The sequence below is a fragment of the Electrona antarctica genome (genome assembly GCF_951216825.1).
Source record: "Electrona antarctica genome assembly, chromosome: 2".
In the NCBI taxonomy this organism is placed as follows: Eukaryota; Metazoa; Chordata; class Actinopteri; order Myctophiformes; family Myctophidae; genus Electrona; species Electrona antarctica.
The window spans coordinates 3,493,098-3,514,656 of NC_136807.1; the positions used below are offsets into that span (position 1 = coordinate 3,493,098).

Below are 21,559 nucleotides of genomic sequence, written 5' to 3' on the forward strand. Positions count from 1 at the left end.
CATTTGTTAGCAGTAGGTGTGCTCTGCTTATATTAAAAAATCACACCCGTGTGAACTGAGTGGTGCAAGGTCTTATATAGCCTGATCAGCTGTGGTCTGACGTAATGTCAGTGACCATGGTAACCATGCTCACCTGTGCACGGACACGTACACGGACACGTACACAAACATACAGACAAAGCTGGTTGTTGGAGTGGTTTGCACCACTCAAAAGATAGTTTGAATTGGCACAACGCAGCAGAGATATCACAGAGCAGTCTGCTGTGCTTGGCCTTCTTGCGCTTTCTGTGCGACCACACCGTGTGTTAAAATTATCTTAGAACCTATTTGCAGAAACAAGACGGAGACGAGCATTGTGAAAGAGAGGTGGGGCTGTTTCGTGTGAGCGTGCAGCAGGTGCGTCACAGGTGTGTGTACAGTGTGTGACACATGTGTGTCACTGACACACTGAACTGGTATCGATGGTGTAGCACGCCGTTTCACTGACACACTGAACTGGTATCGATAATGTAGCACGCCGTTTCCCAAACAGGGTTGGGAGTCGAATCTTTGGGTCACGGATGGTTCGCGAGTAAATATTTCCCTTTTTCTGTTTCTTACAAATTCTAAATAAAAAGTAAACAAAGGAAGGAAAAAATATATATATATAATATATATACAGTACACATACATGCATGATGCATACACAGTATATAATAATAATAATAATAATAATGATAATAAAAACTTAATAAATGTAATAATAATAATTAAAAACTTTATTTATAAAGCGCTTTTCAAAACGGAGTTACAAAGTGCTTTACAATGAAATATAAAAATGAAATGCAGTATACCAGCTTAGAGGCACTTGGTGGAATTAAACAACAACAATAAATCGTTAATGCAGTACACAGAAGCAGTAAAATAAAATAATATCACACAAAAACAATAAAACAAACAATAAATAAATCTAGGGGAAAGCCTGTGTGTACAGGTGGGGTTTTAAACCCATTCTGGACGGGAACCCCTTTTGGTGTTTTAACTAAGCATTATGTTATACTTTAGCTATTGAAAAATAGCAGATCTGGCGCGCTACGAGCTTGTAGGTCTGCTATTTTTGAAAAATCGTGAAAATGCAGCACAAATCTTTGAAAATATATTCTTTCAGAAGACTTTTTTTTTTAATTTATTTCGATATTCGATATATTTTGGTGGGTGTTCCTACAGTTTTGATGGGGCTCCTTGAAGTAGTGAGCACCAGTACTATCAAGTAAAAAAAGAAAGAAAAATAATGGAGCCCTGCAGCTTAATGTAAACGTTTGCTATGCAACAAGTTGTGACACTAGTGTCAAGTTTAAGTTTACACATGCACGACTGACATTGAGCACCAGAGCGTGCAGTAGGTAGTAGTAGTAGTGCAGTAGTGGTAATAAATAGAAACCAAGTAAGTAGTGTGCTCCTTGGTTCATTGTTTAAATACTATACAAACAAATATGTAGTTCCAAATGTTTCAACCTTTGTTGCACAAATCTAGGGGCACAACTTAAGTAACTTATTTTCACCTCATGTTCCTCTGTACATCCCTTGCAATGATCTCCACTTTGGAAAGACCCGATCTAGAAGATTTTAGAGCAAATATGTTTTCAATGTAATGAGTCCCGGGATGCAGGGATGGTCTTTTAGATGAGTCCCAGGGACATTTTATGAGTCCCACTTCAACAACGTTAGGAGTCATATTTTGCCATTTTTACAAATTGCAGCATTTAACTCCCATTTCATTTTATATGGTTATAATGTGGTTATATTCATGTAGAAAACAGAAGAAGAAAGTATTATTATAACTAAAGCTAGCAAAATAAACTAGAATAAAAAACAGTACAGTAGTGCATCCCGTGGATGCAGAGGTCGTTGTTTTATTGCGTCCCTTAACTATAAACTGCGTTTTGGGATGCAAAATGCACCCTATTTTAATCTCTGGTTCATAATGGAGTTCATAGCAAATAGCAGAAGAAGTGAACGTCTCCATTCATCTTTTAACCTACAGCTTCTCCCATTTATGTAACACTTATTCCAAGGTTGATGAATATTTAAAGAACTTATTGCGCCTCCAAATGATTAAATACAACTTATATTTGTATTGTCCTTAGTAGTAAGGACAATAATAAAGTAATTGAGGTAATACAAAAACACACTACACTGAGACTTCAAACTCCCCTTCCGCTTCAATCATGCATGTGACATGAACTACTTAAAGGGATAGTTCAGATTTTTTGAACTTAAGTTGTATGAAATACTTGCCATTAATATAGTGGTTGCAACTGTATTAATTGATTGCCCGAGTCCCGTGGTGGGAGTTCTGCTCTGGTTTTGGTCAATATTAAGTAGTTCTGGTCATTTTGTGGGGGGTACTGGGGGCCACGCAGTAAAAGTAAATGAATCCACAAAACGAACGTAATTTGTATTGTTGACCTATTTCTAAAATATTAGCGCGACTTTCGTTCAACTTTGACCCCTCTATCACATGGAACTATTTTTTGGGCGTAGTGACAGTTCTGTGTGATAGAGGGGTAAAAAAAGAACGGAAGTTGCACTAATATTTTAGAAATAGGTCAACAATACAAATGACGTTAGTTTTGTGGATTCATTTACTTTTACTGCGTGGCCCCCAGTACCCCCCACAAAATTACTTGATATTTCACCAAAACCAGAGCAGAACTCCCACCACAGGACTGGGGCAATCAATTAATACAGTTGCAACCACTATATTAATGGCAAGTATTTCATACAACTTAAGTTAAAAAAATCTGAACTATCCCTTTAATACTTATCCTGTATTTGGTCCATAAATATTAGACACTAGAGCATGACCGATGCCAGATTTTCTTTTCTTGATTATAGTAATATTAAATGCTTTACTGTAGTGCAACTTCTCCTCCTTGACCCTCTCACCCTCTCTCAGTCCTCCCTTCACCTCCTTGACCCTCTCACCCTCTCTCAGTCCTCCCTTCACCTCCTTGACCCTCTCACCCTCTCTCAGTCCTCCCTTCTCCTCCTTGACCCTCTCGCCCTCTCTCAGTCCTCCCTTCTCCTCCTTGACCCTCTCACCCTCTCTCAGTCCTCCCTTCTCCTCCTTGACCCTCTCACCCTCTCTCAGTCCTCCCTTCTCCTCCTTGACCCTCTCACCCTCTCTCAGTCCTCCCTTCTCCTCCTTGACCCTCTCACCCTCTCTCAGTCCTCCCTTCTCCTCCTTGACCCTCTCACCCTCTCTCAGTCCTCCCTTCTCCTCCTTGACCCTCTCGCCCTCTCTCAGTCCTCCCTTCTCCTCCTTGACCCTCTCGCCCTCTCTCAGTCCTCCCTTCTCCTCCTTGACCCTCTCACCCTCTCTCAGTCCTCCCTTCTCCTCCTTGACCCTCTCACCCTCTCTCAGTCCTCCCTTCTCCTCCTTGACCCTCTCGCCCTCTCTCAGTCCTCCCTTCTCCTCCTTGACCCTCTCACCCTCTCTCAGTCCTCCCTTCTCCTCCTTGACCCTCTCACCCTCTCTCAGTCCTCCCTTCTCCTCCTTGACCCTCTCACCCTCTCTCAGTCCTCCCTTCTCCTCCTTGACCCTCTCGCCCTCTCTCAGTCCTCCCTTCTCCTCCTTGACCCTCTCGCCCTCTCTCAGTCCTCCCTTCTCCTCCTTGACCCTCTCGCCCTCTCTCAGTCCTCCCTTCTCCTCCTTGACCCTCTCGCCCTCTCTCAGTCCTCCCTTCACCTCCTTGACCCTCTCGCCCTCTCTCAGTCCTCCCTTCACCTCCTTGACCCTCTCGCCCTCTCTCAGTCCTCCCTTCACCTCCTTGACCCTCTCACCCTCTCTCAGTCCTCCCTTCTCCTCCTTGACCCTCTCACCCTCTCTCAGTCCTCCCTTCTCCTCCTTGACCCTCTCACCCTCTCTCAGTCCTCCCTTCTCCTCCTTGACCCTCTCACCCTCTCTCAGTCCTCCCTTCACCTCACTTCTGTCTTTATTGTTGTTTTTTAGTGCTATCAGCGAAACTGAAAGAAAACAAGAAGAACTGGTTTGGTCCCAGCCCCTATGTGGAGGTGACAGTCGATGGGCAGTCCAAGAAGACGGAGAAATGCAACAACACACACAGTCCCAAGTGGAAGCAACCTTTCACTGTGTAAGTCTGACCTGTCCACTGTTCATCCATGCAGAAACACAACCAGTCACTTGCGTCAGACTTGACCATGAACCCTGGTGTCCTTATTCTGGCCATGTCATAGAAGGCCAATATTTGGCAAAAGAATTGCCGATCTCTACAAGTGAGACGTTGTACCACCTCAAAAAACATTTGTTTCTCCAAGTACCATTATTATATCTGATCTTAACACATTTTGTGCCCAAAACGTCTGTGGACTGGGTATTACCGCACGTGCATAGCCCAAGACGTCTGTGGACGTCTTTGGAAAAAAAAAGAAAAAGATTTTTTTATTAAAAGAAATCAGAAAAATCAAAACACTTTTTGTTTTTTTTTAACACGTGGTGCCAAAGTTTGTGTTTTCGCCATTGAGAATGCATTTGGCGTTTAAATTAAATAACTCAGAAACTATAAAACATTTCAAAGTAAAAAGTTCCAGCATGTGTCTCCACAGTCAGCTGAATTATAAAAAATGTGAATGGATTTTCTAGGTGAAAGTGATTTTGGGCAGTTTTGCGTGGGCTCTCAATGTGTTAAAATACAGCCGTACAGCAACCCTATCCCATCCTAGCTATGCACAGTTCACACAGGAGGTAAGTTAATTCTTAATAATATAATATGTATAATATAAGAATATATATTTGGGGTGCGCAGTTGCACACGCTTATCCGACACACCAACGGACCGACATGTGGAAGCAACGGTCGGACATCCGGTGGAACATGCCCTGCTCCCGTGCTTGGGTTAGGGTTAGGTTAGGGTTTGAGGTGTGTTGTCGTTCTAATGACAGTCGGACCAATAGTATGTCTAAACTAAAGGCTGTACCCATATATTTTTCACAGTTGTCAGCCAAAGTCATGCTGTACAAAATGCTAACAATAAAGCTGGTACTTTAACTGGTCCAGTTCTCACACAATGCAACATACAGAGGAGACACAGAGAGAGAGAGAGAGAGCTAGTAGAAGTTTACAGATTTTGCAATGTGCGAGGCATTATTAGCGCTACGCAAACTACGCAACTGCGTAGAGCCCTGATGGCTAGAGGCCCGAGAGTTCTCCCTGAAAAATGTCTAATATTGCAGCCCGTTCCGTCGCAGTTTCTGCAGTCGGTTTGAGGCCCTGGGGGGGCCCCCCAGGGCCTCCTCCGAACCGGCGTCACTTCTTCATCCTCCCGTTAAGCGACGCCTGGCCGTCCCGTCGCGGGGCCCCCTGTTGTCCCCCTCTGAGCAGCGCAGTGCCGTGCAGGCGTGCGCTGCAGAATTAGAGCAGATCTACAAGCTCACAACGCGTCGCAGCACGACACGCTGTGAGCTTGTAGATCGGCCGCGCCGCCTCGCAACGCAGTCGAATTATGCACACAATGGATGGAAACCTAACATAAACAAGCTGAACACATGTATGTAGTTGAGTGCACAGCCGCTTCGCTCACAAACAAAAACGACTCGTCACTCGAGTGAAGTGAAAAGGGTAGGCTGTGTCATGTCATGTATATGACTGTGTGTGGACAAAAAAAAGGTTTTATTTCAAATGCATGGACCGACGACCAAACGAGCGAGGAACCTCTCTCTGTCTGGGTCATCTGAACGGCACCAATTGATGCTGGGTGCGATTTCACTGGAGCAACTAGTTGGGCTATGTTCAAGTTCTGTGGTCCAAGACATCCACCACTTCAGTTTCTACAGTCAGGGCTTCACCACTGGTCAGTTTCTACAGTCAGGGCTTCACCGCTGGTCAGTTTCTACAGTCAGGGCTTCACCGCTGGTCAGTTTCTACAGTCAGGGCTTCACCGCTGGTCAGTTTCTACAGTCAGGGCTTCACCGCTGGTCAGTTTCTACAGTCAGGCCTGCACCGCTGGTCAAGATATTCTCTTCTTGATCCACACTTATAGTTCCAGTTTATTATCTTGCCAGCTTGTTGAGATCCAAAGTCAAAGTCGTACGATTAGTCACACACGTTACCGCAGTGAAATTTGTTCTCCGCATTTGACCCATCTCTTGGAGCTGTGAGCCGCAGCGTGCGCCGCGCTCGGGAATCATTAGTTGATTTGACCCCCAATCCAACCCATTGATGCGGAGTGCCAAGCAGGGAGGCATTGGGTCCCATTTTTACAGTCTTTGGTATGACCCGGCCGAGAATCGAACCCCCGACCTCCCAGTTTCAGGGCGGACACTCTAACCACAAGGCCACTGTCTGGTCGATTGGACCAGTTGTGGTCCGTTGTGATTGGACTCATCGCCGACACATTTTAGACAACATAAGCACGACGCACACTGACAACGTAATAATACAGGAAAGCCATTTCCATTCATGGAAGTATTTGCCTATAATGTGTTTTTTTACATTATTAATATTTATAATATTTTATTTCAATATCTTGGGGGGTGGGGGTGTCTGGGTTCACTGCTCTAGATTGTACAGTGTACTCCACTCGTTGGACTCATGTATCTGAGCACCACTTGGCACTTACTTCTGTGTGTACAGTGTATGTCCAGTTTATTTGAGCCTGTCCAGTCCACAGGCTCCCTGTGTGCACGGCACAGAGTGCCTTCTTAATATAGAGTCCATCTCGTATTTCACTGACCCACTGGCGGTGTGGAGTTATTATATAACAAGAGTTTACCATGGGATGGTAAACAGACCCATGTGTCTGTCCTGGAGACACTGTCCTGGAGACACTGTCCAGTGGAGACACTGTCCTGGAGACACTGTCCTGGAGACACTGTCCAGTGGAGACACTGTCCAGTGGAGACACTGTCCTGGAGACACTGTCCTGGAGACACTGTCCAGTGGAGACACTGTCCTGGAGACAGTGTCCTGGAGGCACTGTCCTGGAGATACTGTCCTGGAGACACTGTCCAGTGGAGACACTGTCCTGGAGACACTGTCCTGGAGACACTGTCCTGGAGACACTGTCCTGGAGACACTGTCCTGGAGACACTGTCCTGGAGACACTGTCTTGTCCTGGAGACACTGTCTTGTCCTGGAGACACTGTCCTGGAGGCATTGTCCTGGAGACACTGTCCTGGAGGCACTGTCCTGGAGACACTGTCCTGGAGACACTGTCCAGTGGAGACACTGTCCAGTGGAGACACTGTCCTGGAGACACTGGGATGGTAAACGGACCCATGTGTCTGTCCTGGAGACACTGGGATGGTAAACAGACCCATGTGTCTCTTGTCCTGGAGACACTGGGATGGTAAAAAGACCCATGTGTCTCTTGTCCTGGAGACACTGGGATGGTAAAAAGACCCATGTGTCTCTTGTCCTGGAGACACTTGGATGGTAAACAGACCCATGTGTCTGTCCTGGAGACACTGGGGTGGTAAACAGACCCATGTGTCTGTCCTGGAGACACTGGGATGGTAAACAGACCCATGTGTCTGTCCTGGAGACACTGGGATGGTAAACAGACCCATGTGTCTCGTCCTGGAGACACTGGGATGGTAAACGGACCCATGTGTCTCGTCCTGGAGACACTGGGGGTTGATGGGATGGTAAACAGACCCATGTGTCTCGTCCTGGAGACACTGGGGGTTGATGGGATGGTAAACGGACCCATGTGTCTCGTCCTGGAGACACTGGGATGGTAAACAGACCCATGTGTCTCTTGTCCTGGAGACACTGGGATGGTAAACAGACCCATGTGTCTCGTCCTGGAGACACTGGGATGGTAAACAGACCCATGTGTCTCGTCCTGGAGACACTGGGATGGTAAACGGACCCATGTGTCTCTTGTCCTGGAGACACTGGGATGGTAAACGGACCCATGTGTCTGTCCTGGAGACACTGGGATGGTAAACAGACCCATGTGTCTCGTCCTGGAGACACTGGGATGGTAAACAGACCCATGTGTCTCTTGTCCTGGAGACACTGGGGGTTGATGGGATGGTAACCAGACCCATGTGTCTCGTCCTGGAGACACTGTCCTGGAGACACTGGGGGTTGATTGGGATGGTAAACGGACCCATGTGTCTGTCCTGGAGACACTGGGGGTTGATTAGCTAGACGACAGTCACAGGGTTATGTTATGAATGCTCACTTGTCCCTGAATATCTTTTGAACTTTATTGTGCATGGATTGTTTGTACAGACTACAGATCAGGAACAACACTTGCGTTGATCACAGAACACTGGTTCATTCACCACAAATTGACAAGCCACATTCATCCTGACTTGGCTGGTTATCTGCTGAAGTGTCGCTGCTGTCGCATGTAAAAAGGCTTCACTTTTGACCTGAGATCAGATTCTAAAAATGTCTTCTACATCCTGACAGTTTTCTGAAAAAGCTGCCGAGATTGTCTCCAACCTTCTCACCCATGGTGAAATCCATGGTAAGCTGGGGCCTCGAGTGGCTTATTGCTTTTCTAAAACGGTTACAAACATATAGCAATATTAACCTAATAAAACTATTAAATTCACAAAAGTAGCTACGCTTTGCGCCACCAGAGCGAGCCACATCACTTCCTTGTTTTGCTCGGCAAGTAGGCTATGTGACGGGAGAATAGTGCTTGATGTCTTTACGGGGCTGCCTGGAGCCACACATTCACAGTCATATGAGCCGGGCGGTGCTTAGAATAGACGCCCGCACGGCATGGGCGTGTAAGGCAATCAAGTGCTCCCCTTCCCCAGTGCAGCTGCAGAGCTGCGGAATCAGCTGGGAATGATATGAAGTGATTGAAGGTGTCACCGGTGAAATTTACAACGGTCACGTGACGGTAACCAGCCAATCAGAATCAAGTATTGGGACTAACCGTTTTAGAACTGTTAATATTATTGACCGATCAATTTAACATTTGGCTGGAGAATTGTAATCTTGTCGGTCATGTTGGCCAGCCAGAAAAATGCCCAGCGGAAACCCTAGCTAGGGTCCAAGTGGTTAATTAAACCATAGCTAGGGTCCAAGTGGTTAATTAAACCCTAGCTAGGGTCCAAGTGGTTAATTAAACCCTAGCTAGGGTCCAAGTGGTTAATTAAACCCTAGCTAGGGTCCAAGTGGTTAATTAAACCCTAGCTAGGGTCCAAGTGGTTAATTAAACCCTAGCTAGGGTCCAAGTGGTTAATTAAACCCTAGCTAGGGTCCAAGTGGTTAATTAAACCCTAGCTAGGGTCCAAGTGGTTAATTAAACCCTAGCTAGGGTCCAAGTGGTTAATTAAACCCTAGCTAGGGTCCAAGTGGTTAATTAAACCCTAGCTAGGGTCCAAGTGGTTAATTAAACCCTAGCTAGGGTCCAAGTGGTTAATTAAACCCTAGCTAGGGTCCAAGTGGTTAATTAAACCCTAGCTAGGGTCCAAGTGGTTAATTGTCTCCATTTCATTTTGTGTCGTTGAGCCAGTTCATCTGAGAGCAAAATTGTGCTTTAGAAAATAGCAGTTCTACAAACTCACCATGTGTTGATACGATGTTAACCCATTTTGACCTGAGATCAGATTCTAAAAATCTTCTACATCCTGACAGTTTTCTGAAAAAGCTATGTTTCTATGTCAGTCGTCGTTCGATTTTTTAAAAATAGCAGACCTACAAGCTCGTAGCGCGCCACTCGGTGGAGCGCTATGAGCTTGTAGATCTGCTATTTTTCAATAGCTAAAGCATAACATAATGCTAACACCAAAAAGGGGTTCCCGCCCCAAAATGGGTTAATGTGAACCTAACATGCCCAAAGTAGGGACACCAGGTTGAAAGTGGTTAATTGGCAACCAGAATACTGTTTAAAGTTATACAAACATGGTTACAATTTACTCATTAGAGTTGGATTGAAGTCTGCCAAAGCCAAAGTCACTCTTCATTCTAAAGTTTGACATCTAAATTCATATTTTTTGTCCATCTCTCTCTCACACACACACAACAGAATCGTCACTCCATTCAGCAAGCTGGTGTTCCGAGTGTGGAGTCACCAGACCCTGAAGTCAGACGTGTTGCTGGGCGTGGCCACGCTCGACGTCAGCGACACTCTCAAGTCCAACGACATGAAAAGTGAGTATAGAACACTTACACACACACACACACACACACACACAGCGCGCTGCGCGCACATGATTTGAATGCGGCATGTTGAACCGGTCTGTTCATTAGCGCTTGGTGACTCATGCTGATTAATTCCATCTTTTCTGTCCTACTCTGACCAGTTTGCAGTTCAATAAAGGGAAAATACTGAACAGCTGAGTCCCTAGGACAAAGGCCCTGTGTGTGTGTGTGTGTGTGTGTGTGTGTGTGTGTGTGTGTGTGTGTGTGTGTGTGTGTGTGTGTGTGTGTGTGTGTGTGTGTGTGTGTGTGTGTGTGTGTGTGTGTGTGTGTGTGTGTGTGTGTGTGTGTGTGTGTGTGTGTGTGTGTGTGTGTGTGTGTGTGTGTCGTACTATGCACACCATTGCTTGCAGGAAAGCCTGCGCTGGCTTTCTCCATGCCTGGTATGTCGTATCTATAGACATACACTACACATACTTGTAGTGCAAGACTTGTCATTGTCTTGCTCCTTGTCGACACAGTCTCAGAGGTGGTGCAGACCTTATTATCTGTCATTGTCTTGCTCCTTGTCGACACAGTCTCAGAGGTGGTGCAGACCTTATTATCTGTCATTGTCTTCTTGCTCCTTGTCGACACAGTCTCAGAGGTGGTGCAGACCTTATTATCTGTCATTGTCTTCTTGCTCCTTGTCGACACAGTCTCAGAGGTGGTGCAGACCTTATTATTTGTCATTGTCTTCTTGCTCCTTGTCGACACAGTCTCAGAGGTGGTGCAGACCTTATTATCTGTCATTGTCTTGCTCCTTGTCGACACAGTCTCAGAGGTGGTGCAGACCTTATTATCTGTCATTGTCTTGCTCCTTGTCGACACAGTCTCAGAGGTGGTGCAGACCTTATTATCTGTCATTGTCTTCTTGCTCCTTGTCGACACAGTCTCAGAGGTGGTGCAGACCTTATTATCTGTCATTGTCTTGCTCCTTGTCGACACAGTCTCAGAGGTGGTGCAGACCTTATTATCTGTCATTGTCTTGCTCCTTGTCGACACAGTCTCAGAGGTGGTGCAGACCTTATTATCTGTCATTGTCTTCTTGCTCCTTGTCTGTCGACACAGTCTCAGAGGTGGTGCAGACCTTATTATCTGTCATTGTCTTCTTGCTCCTTGTCGACACAGTCTCAGAGGTGGTGCAGACCTTATTATCTGTCATTGTCTTCTTGCTCCTTGTCGACACAGTCTCAGAGGTGGTGCAGACCTTATTATCTGTCATTGTCTTCTTGCTCCTTGTCGACACAGTCTCAGAGGTGGTGCAGACCTTATTATCTGTCATTGTCTTCTTGCTCCTTGTCGACACAGTCTCAGAGGTGGTGCAGACCTTATTATTTGTCATTGTCTTCTTGCTCCTTGTCGACACAGTCTCAGAGGTGGTGCAGACCTTATTATTTGTCATTGTCTTCTTGCTCCTTGTCGACACAGTCTCAGAGGTGGTGCAGACCTTATTATCTGTCATTGTCTTGCTCCTTGTCGACACAGTCTCAGAGGTGGTGCAGACCTTATTATCTGTCATTGTCTTCTTGCTCCTTGTCGACACAGTCTCAGAGGTGGTGCAGACCTTATTATCTGTCATTGTCTTCTTGCTCCTTGTCTGTCGACACAGTCTCAGAGGTGGTGCAGACCTTATTATCTGTCATTGTCTTCTTGCTCCTTGTCGACACAGTCTCAGAGGTGGTGCAGACCTTATTATCTGTCATTGTCTTGCTCCTTGTCGACACAGTCTCAGAGGTGGTGCAGACCTTATTATCTGTCATTGTCTTCTTGCTCCTTGTCGACACAGTCTCAGAGGTGGTGCAGACCTTATTATCTGTCATTGTCTTCTTGCTCCTTGTCGACACAGTCTCAGAGGTGGTGCAGACGGGCTTATTATCTGTCATTGTCTTCTTGCTCCTTGTCGACACAGTCTCAGAGGTGGTGCAGACCTTATTATCTGTCATTGTCTTGCTCCTTGTCGACACAGTCTCAGAGGTGGTGCAGACCTTATTATCTGTCATTGTCTTCTTGCTCCTTGTCGACACAGTCTCAGAGGTGGTGCAGACGGGCTTATTATCTGTCATTGTCTTCTTGCTCCTTGTCGACACAGTCTCAGAGGTGGTGCAGACCTTATTATCTGTCATTGTCTTCTTGCTCCTTGTCGACACAGTCTCAGAGGTGGTGCAGACCTTATTATCTGTCATTGTCTTCTTGCTCCTTGTCTGTCGACACAGTCTCAGAGGTGGTGCAGACCTTATTATCTGTCATTGTCTTCTTGCTCCTTGTCGACACAGTCTCAGAGGTGGTGCAGACCTTATTATCTGTCATTGTCTTCTTGCTCCTTGTCGACACAGTCTCAGAGGTGGTGCAGACCTTATTATCTGTCATTGTCTTGCTCCTTGTCGACACAGTCTCAGAGGTGGTGCAGACCTTATTATCTGTCATTGTCTTCTTGCTCCTTGTCGACACAGTCTCAGAGGTGGTGCAGACCTTATTATCTGTCATTGTCTTCTTGCTCCTTGTCGACACAGTCTCAGAGGTGGTGCAGACCTTATTATCTGTCATTGTCTTCTTGCTCCTTGTCGACACAGTCTCAGAGGTGGTGCAGACCTTATTATCTGTCATTGTCTTCTTGCTCCTTGTCGACACAGTCTCAGAGGTGGTGCAGACCTTATTATCTGTCATTGTCTTCTTGCTCCTTGTCGACACAGTCTCAGAGGTGGTGCAGACCTTATTATCTGTCATTGTCTTCTTGCTCCTTGTCTGTCGACACAGTCTCAGAGGTGGTGCAGACCTTATTATCTGTCATTGTCTTCTTGCTCCTTGTCTGTCGACACAGTCTCAGAGGTGGTGCAGACCTTATTATCTGTCATTGTCTTCTTGCTCCTTGTCGACACAGTCTCAGAGGTGGTGCAGACCTTATTATCTGTCATTGTCTTCTTGCTCCTTGTCGACACAGTCTCAGAGGTGGTGCAGACCTTATTATTTGTCATTGTCTTCTTGCTCCTTGTCGACACAGTCTCAGAGGTGGTGCAGACCTTACAGCTGAGTGGAGCTGTAACTGCAGTTGTAGCTGCAAGCCACGGGTTCCAGCCAGAGATCATAGGAGACCTGTCGGTGTGCCTGGATGGCATGACGGTTGACCCTGACATGTTCGCCTCAGCTGTGGCCAATCATCAGAGTAAGTCCATTTAGAAGCTCTTCCATGTCCATAATATCCATACATTGAAACTATAAACATTATAGAATCCTGTAGAATGCCAGATCAATAATGACCCGTCTACATAACATGCTATCTAAATTATATATTTTAGCCTTTGCATAAGCCTGATAGACAACGGCAGCGAACGCCATTGGGGGGAAAAAAACATGTAGTTAAGATGTGAATTCACTCTACTGCTTAACCCATTCTGGGCGGGAACCCCTTTTGGTATTTTAAACATTGTTATAATTTAGCTATTGAAAAATAGCAGATCTACAAGCTCATAGCGCGCCACCGAGTGGCGCGCTATGAGCTTGTAGGTCTGCTATTTTTGAAAAATCATGAACATGTGGTGCAAAGCTTTGAATATATATTCTTTCAGAGCGAACGTTTTTAACTCAAATCTTTGCTTTGGGAGGTGGTCCCTGAAACAACACATTTTCAGATGGGGGTCAGCGGCCAATTTCATATATTTTTGGGGGTCCTTGACATGAAATATTGAGAACCACTGATATAGAAACATGAAGTTTTTCAGAAAAAAAATACTTTTTAAATTTCGACGTCAGGCCTAAATGGGTTAATTCATTAATTCTGTCATTTTGTGTCTCAGGTACATCAAACGGGGAACCAGAACACAACGGGGATCATGATATAAGGTACGGAACGGTTCCATTCGTACAGAGGTTCAGGTTTGTCCAAATTCTGCCAGCAGTTTTCTGTTTTGCACTTGTTCCCATTTTTTCAAAGCTTGTTTTTCTTTTTTACAGATACAATTTTTTTATTTATTTTTATACAATTATGTTGAAAATATCTGAATTAAAACTGAAAAATGTATCATGAGGCAACATGTTTTCACTTCAGAATCGGTCATTTCCATTTGAGGTAACCCGAAATGTTTTGAGAATATGTCATGAATGCAGCATGCTATTTTATCATCACAACAAACCTATTTCAAACGTGTTTGTTTGAATGAATGAATGAATAATGAAATGAATAGTTTATTTCGGTGCTTTACATTTACATGTTAAGTTTCATCATTTGCATTTAAGTTTTTTTACAAAGGGGTAGCACCGAAAAGGTCTAGGCTGAAGCCGAAGCTTATTTTGCCTAGCCTTTAAGAAAAGAAACAAATATACAAAATGTATACAAAGAAAATGAATCACTCATAAACAATTAAGAGCAGCTCCTGTACTGTATAAACAATCTTTATACAGTCAGTTATTCCCTCTTCAAAAGGTTTAACATTGGTGGTTCTCTTTCCCCTGGAGAAGGATGAGTAGAACTGGTCTTGAGTGAACTCCGGCTGAGACACGTCGTAGATGTCAACTCGTTCATTATGTTGCCCGTGACCTTTGTTGATGGTGATTGAGAAAGCCAGCATGGCAGCAATACTCTGCTACCCTCTGTGTGTAAAGGTTCTGCATCGCCGCCAGCTCAGTCCTGGTGATGTGCTGTTTTAAGCACCCACTTTAGAGCCTTCCATTGTGGTTTGGAGTGGAACATCTTCCATAGAGCCTTCCATTGTGGTTTGGAGTGGAACATCTTCCATAGAGCCTTCCATTGTGGTTTGGAGTGGAACATCTTCCATAGAGCCTTCCATTGTGGTTTGGAGTGGAACATCTTCCATAGAGCCTTCCATTGTGGTTTGGAGTGGAACATCTTCCATAGAGCCTTCCATTGTGGTTTGGAGTGGATCATCTTCCATAGAGCCTTCCATTGTGGTTTGGAGTGGAACATCTTCCATAGAGCCTTCCATTGTGGTTTGGAGTGGAACATCTTCCATAGAGCCTTCCATTGTGGTTTGGAGTGGAACATCTTCCATAGAGCCTTCCATTGTGGTTTGGAGTGGAACATCTTCCATAGAGCCTTCCATTGTGGTTTGGAGTGGAACATCTTCCATAGAGCCTTCCATTGTGGTTTGGAGTGGAACATCTTCCATAGAGCCTTCCATTGTGGTTTGGAGTGGAGCATCTTCCATAGAGCCTTCCATTGTGGTTTGGAGTGGAACATCTTCCATAGAGCCTTCCATTGTGGTTTGGAGTGGAACATCTTCCATAGAGCCTTCCATTGTGGTTTGGAGTGGAACATCTTCCATAGAGCCTTCCATTGTGGTTTGGAGTGGAGCATCTTCCATAGAGCCTTCCATTGTGGTTTGGAGTGGAGCATCTTCCATAGAGCCTTCCATTGTGGTTTGGAGTGGAGCATCTTCCATAGAGCCTTTCATTGTGGTTTGGAGTGGAGCATCTTCCATAGAGCCTTCCATTGTGGTTTGGAGTGGAGCATCTTCCATAGAGCCTTCCATTGTGGTTTGGAGTGGAGCATCTTCCATAGAGCCTTCCATTGTGGTTTGGAGTGGAACATCTTCCATAGAGCCTTCCATTGTGGTTTGGAGTGGAACATCTTCCATAGAGCCTTCCATTGTGGTTTGGAGTGGAACATCTTCCATAGAGCCTTCCATTGTGGTTTGGAGTGGAGCATCTTCCATAGAGCCTTCCATTGTGGTTTGGAGTGGATCATCTTCCATAGTCTTGTCCCCCGAACCCATCAAGACCTGAGGCCCGATTCTTAAAAAACACCAAATAAATCCTAACCCAGGTTTTCTGAAAAACATCTATTTTGATTCAATTACTACTTCTTTTTTTAATATTTTTTTTAATATTGATTTATATTAAGGGGATTTTGAGCAGGGAACAATACAGGATTTCGCAAAATATATCAATCAATCAAATGAAGTAAATCAATTTATGTATTTTTAATCATGTTGCTATATATCATTGTCAGGTGGTATTTATTCTTATTATTTTAAAAATGATCTAGAATGGTGAAAATAGTCTTATTTAAAAGCTCACAGTGCACTTTGCTATTTGCTATTTTCAGTACTTTTGTGCAATACTCTTTTATTTATTTATTTATGTTATTTATTTGACAAGGACAATGCTCATTAATCAACATGTCAGTTTTCACATCCATGTAAATGGGCCAGAGTTATCCAGAAGCTAATTGTCTCCACCAGGCCGAAGGCATGGGGAGAGAGTATGTTTTGCACTCCGTCCGTGTGTCCGTCCTTCCTTCCTTCCTTCCTTCCGTCCTTCCGTCCGTCCGTTATCAGCTAATCTCCGGCACCGTTGGCCCGATCCATGCCAAACTTTGCACACACACTCCCTGGATGCCAACAACGAACCTCTGCCCCAAATATTCTTCAATGGCCTGTTATAGCGCCACCATGAGGCCGATTTAGGCAAAACACATTTCTGTACATTACTCGTACATATTTTATCCATACATCACACAATTCGGTATACACTATCTTCATAGTCATGTGATCAACACGGATCTGCACCATTTCCCATCTTCCATCCTGATTGGCTAAGATTGGCTTCCAAAGCTCACATGATTGGTCCGTTTCGAACAAAATGTCGCAAATCACAAACAGTGTGCAATTTCCGTGAAATTATACACGCACATTTCCACTAGGCCGAGGACGACATGCCACTCATTCTTTTCCAAATCAGCCTCATGGTGGCGCTATAACAGGCCAATTCCTGTTTTTAGCTATTAACTGCATCGATCTGTATACAACTTATGTATGCGCACTCCCTAGAGGCCATGGAAAAACATTGTCTCTGCATCCCTCCACATCTACCGGTTATAGCGCCACCATGAGGCCGATTTCTGCAAAACACATTGCTTATGTTAGTCGCTCAGATTTCATCCAAATCTCACGCAAATCGGTACACATGATCTCTGTAGTCATGTGAACAAGACAGTCTGTTGGATTTCTCAGATTCTACACTGATTGGCTAACATTGCCTTCCAAAGTTTTCAGGAGTGGCCCGTTTTGTTCAAAATGCTGCACATGTCCTGCTCATCCAGAATTCTATCCTCAGAGATGCTATGAGTGATCTGGCTCTGCATTTCCTCAACAAAAGAACATTGTTGCAAAAAACAAACAAACAAACAAACATGTTTATATTACTCCTAAACATTTTGCCAAACATCTCACACAGTCCTATCCTCCTGGTGGAGACCTGTGCCTGGAAGGGCACTTTTTCTAGTTTACATCTGTAGTCCTTGAGCAGGCTCTTAAAAATGATGATAAAACTATCCATACAAAAAACACAACATACAATATAATAGTATGACGAAGTAGGGCTTTAATTTACAAAAAAAACAAACAAAAAAAACATACACATTTGAAACTTGGAGATACAAGGTTTCTGACCGACAGTAAATGGTAAATGGTGCATTTATATAGCGCCTTTATCCAAGGCGCTTTACAGAGATTGTACATTACATTCACCCATTCACACACACACATTCATACACCGATGGCGGCAGAAACCATGCAAGGCACCAACCAGCACATCAGGAGCAACTAGAAAAAGTGCCCTTCTGGGCACAGGTCTCCACCAGGAGGATAGGACTGTGTGTGATGTTTGGCAAAATGTAATATAAACATGTTTTTTTGTTTTGTTTTTTGCAACAATTTTCTTCATTTTGTTGAGGAAATGCAGAGCCAGATCACTCATAGCATCTCTGAGGATATAATTCTGGATGAGCAGGACATGTGCAGCATTTTGAACGAAACAGGCCACTCCTGAAAACTTTGGAAGGCAATGTTAGCCAATCCGTGTAGAATGATAAATCCAACAGACTCGTCTTGATCACATGACTACAGAGATCGTGTGTACCGATTTGCGTGAGATTTGGATGAAATCTGTGCGACTAACATAAGCAATGTGTTTAGCAGAAATCGGCCTCATGGTGGCGCTATAACCGGCAGATGTGGAGGGATGCAGGGAAAATGTTTTTCCATGGCCTCTAGGGAGTGCGCATACATAAGTTGTATACAGATTGATGCAATTATAGCTAAAAACAGGAATTGGCCTGTTATAGCGCCACCATGAGTCTGATTTGGAAAATAATGAGTGGCATGTCGTCCTCGGCCTAGTGGAAATGTGCGTGTATAATTTCACGGAAATTGCACACTGTTTTTGTGATTTGTGGCATTTTGTTCGAAACGGACCATTCATGTGAGCTTTGGAAGCCAATCAGGATGGAAGATGGGAAATGGTGCAAATCCGTGTTGATCACATGACTATGTAGATAGTGTATACCGAATTGTGTGATGTATGGATAAAATGTGTACGGGTAATCTACAGAAATGTGTTTTGCCTAAATCGGCCTCATGGTGGCGCTATAACAGGCTGTTGAGGAATATTTGGGGCAGAGGTTCATCGTTGGCATCCATGGAGTGTGTGTGCACAGTTTGGCATGGATCGGGCCAACGGTACCGGAGATTAGCTGATAACGGACGGACGGAAGGACGGAAGGAAGGAAGGACACACACACACACGGACGGAGTGCAAAACATACTCTCTCCCCATGCCTTCGGCCTGGTGGAGACAATTAGGGGTTCAGTGTCTTGCTCAAGGACACTTCCACACTAACTCTGGGGGAGCCCGTGTTCGAACAGGCAACCTTGCGGTTACCATCCAGCCACTCTACCCCTGAGCCACCGCCACCCCCTAGTGGCCACTCTACCCCTGAGCCACCGCCGCCCCCTAGTGGTCACTCTACCCCTGAGCCACCGCCACCCATTGACAGTGATGATATATAGTAACAACTAATATGACGGATGCTTTACTGGAAGGAAGGGTATAACAACGTATAAGATTGGTCTGTACTTGTAGCAATCCAACTATGCATTTTGGTTCTTGCAGCACTGAAAAGAAGAGGTGGAAGATGTACTCATGTAGAAATAACTCTTACAAGTAAGAATGTTAATGGATGAATTGGATGCTTTTCTCCTGCATGTGTCTCTAGGCGGAGTCGAGACAGCTCCCCAGCGCTAGACGGAGTCGATCTCCATCCGTCCCCGGGCAGTCGGAGGGCTGTGAACGGCACAGGCTCTCCGTCCGTGTCTCTGGGTGGCTCCCGGCCACTGAGACCTCCCAGGCCCTCCAGACCTCCACCTCCAACCCCACGCAGGCCCACGTCTTCACCAGGTCAGAAGGAAGAACACTGACGCCATTCACACACACAGTGAATCGCCTCACACAATTTTATACAGTATTTAAAAAAAAAAAAAAAATCAATCAATCAATTTGTTTTTAGAATAATCGAGTCAATTGATTAGTCTGAGCAGGACATACAACGTTTATTCACCATCACAGCAGGCAGGACATACAACGTTTATTCACAATCACAGCAGGCAGGAATGCCTCTTTAACTATATTTTGTTGCAAAGTTGCAAAAATAGCCCATCTACGTTCCCAACGTGTTGATCAGCTATTTTTGAAAGGTTTTTGCCTATAATGACATGCCCCAAAATAGGGCTACCAGGTGTAAAATGGTTAATTGTCATAGACCTATTGGACTTATTATGGTCCATTTATGCTACTATAAAAAATATATAATAAAACATAAAATCCATTGGATCAATTATAATTGATTCAATTAATTAGGTTGATTAACAGTTGAGTTCTGACACCTTCCCCCAGCATCCTCCAATGGTTCTGCTCAAGCTGAAGGCAGTGACGGACACTCGGGCTCTGATACGCCGGTGCGGACACCAGCCCCCGCATCCACACTGGGCCCGCCCCCGGAACCCCCGCCCCCGGACCCCAGCCCCCCCACAGCATCTGGCACCGCCGCAGGCAGACCGCAAGCTAGTGGCGCCACCCCGGCCGCCACTCCTAGGGTGCCCGCGGTGAACACTGGACCCATGCCTCCTGGGTTGGTGACACTCGATTATACTGAAACTTGGATGTAAAGACGCTTACTTGCATGATCTGCTTTTTTGTAGCTCAAAGATGCCATTCTTTATGGGCACTGGCCTCGTGGAAGTGACATTTGGAACCAGATCCTGCATAGTAGAATAGCTAGGTAGCAAGCGTGGCCTAAATAGAAATGCAAATTTCCTGACCACCGTTTATAGCAGAAGGCCAATACAAAGTCATACACTCTATGGACTTCAACTTCAAAGAACTTTATTTTTCCTTTCGGAAACTTATTTTGTGCAGTGGTAAAGACAACAAGAAAACACAGTACACACACACACAGCATGATATATTAAGAATCTGTTCTATAAGTACTAATAATTAAAAATCTAAATATATACTGTATGCAACTTATGCGTTCACTATAGTCCATCAGGTGAAGGGGGGGGGTTGTTTGTTAGAGATTCCAACGAGGGGGGGGCACAAAGCTAGCTGAGCCCCTTTTAGTGAGTTTTGATGCTCTGTAGGTAGTCTGTTTAGTAGTTTGGCGTATCTTCATTCAAATACAATTAGAAGAAAATGTCGTCTCTGTGTTGAGTGACACTCAATACCAGTTGAGTTTAACAGAATAGTACTCCAAGACACGAAAGAAAGATACCTGGGTACTGCAGTAGAGAGACTACAGATACAATACCTATCTATCTAATTAGAGATGCTAATCGGTGGCCGATTAAATTCGGCCGACCACCAAAATTCACCGATCCGCAAATCCGATTAAAAAAAAAACAACTAAAAGCTGCGCAGTTTACATCCAAAGAATGTGTCGAGCTCCACAACATTGGTAGGCTGCATTTCTTTCTCTCGAGGGTGCATGGGATGATGGGAGCCCCTCCAGCAGGGGGAGTGGTTTCACCAGGCTAGGGAGCCCCGCTCAGGTTAGAGGAAAATTACCGCGGGTCGCGGGTTGCCAGGTTCTTTTTTATAATAATAATAATAATACAAAATAACGGTATCGGCCGATTAATTAATAAAAAATCGGTGATCGGTATCGGCCCCCAACAACGTAATCGGAGCATCTCCAAGTCTAATGCGCCGGCATTGTATTTGGGTAGTCTCTCCGGTTTTTCTTATTCAAGTTGTCCTTGTTGAGCACCGAGCCCTCAACTGGCTGAAGCACGTGGGACTTCTCTTTGGACTCCATGATAACTAGTACTGAATTTTGATAACAACATTTTTAACTAGCAGTTGTAGAAATTAATCCAGGTTGAGCAACTGCATGGCCTATTTCTCGTCTAAAATGTACAGTTGGTTTGCTGCCAAAGACGGGCACCAATTTATTTTATTAATGGTGATATATTAGTAGGCCTGCCTTGGAGAAAACTCCACAATGAATACAGAAAATATGATGTAATTATATTGGGTAATAAATAATAATAATAGGACAAATGTACTGAGCTGATAATAGTGAAATAGTATTTCAATTTCACTAACTCCAAAATCTGG

General features: G+C 44.7%; 1 protein-coding gene across 1 annotated transcript in view; it reads left to right on the top strand.

Moving 5' to 3' along the window:
- The window catches only part of itchb (itchy E3 ubiquitin protein ligase b), a 51,126-nt gene that overhangs the window by 8,519 nt on the left and 21,048 nt on the right, over positions 1–21,559 (top strand). The window contains exons 3-8 of the mRNA XM_079495034.1: positions 3,995–4,136; positions 9,999–10,123; positions 13,152–13,313; positions 13,945–13,990; positions 19,161–19,342; positions 19,838–20,072. Coding sequence (XP_079351160.1) covers positions 3,995–4,136; positions 9,999–10,123; positions 13,152–13,313; positions 13,945–13,990; positions 19,161–19,342; positions 19,838–20,072 — 892 coding nt within the window. The remainder of the gene's footprint in view (positions 1–3,994; positions 4,137–9,998; positions 10,124–13,151; positions 13,314–13,944; positions 13,991–19,160; positions 19,343–19,837; positions 20,073–21,559) is intronic.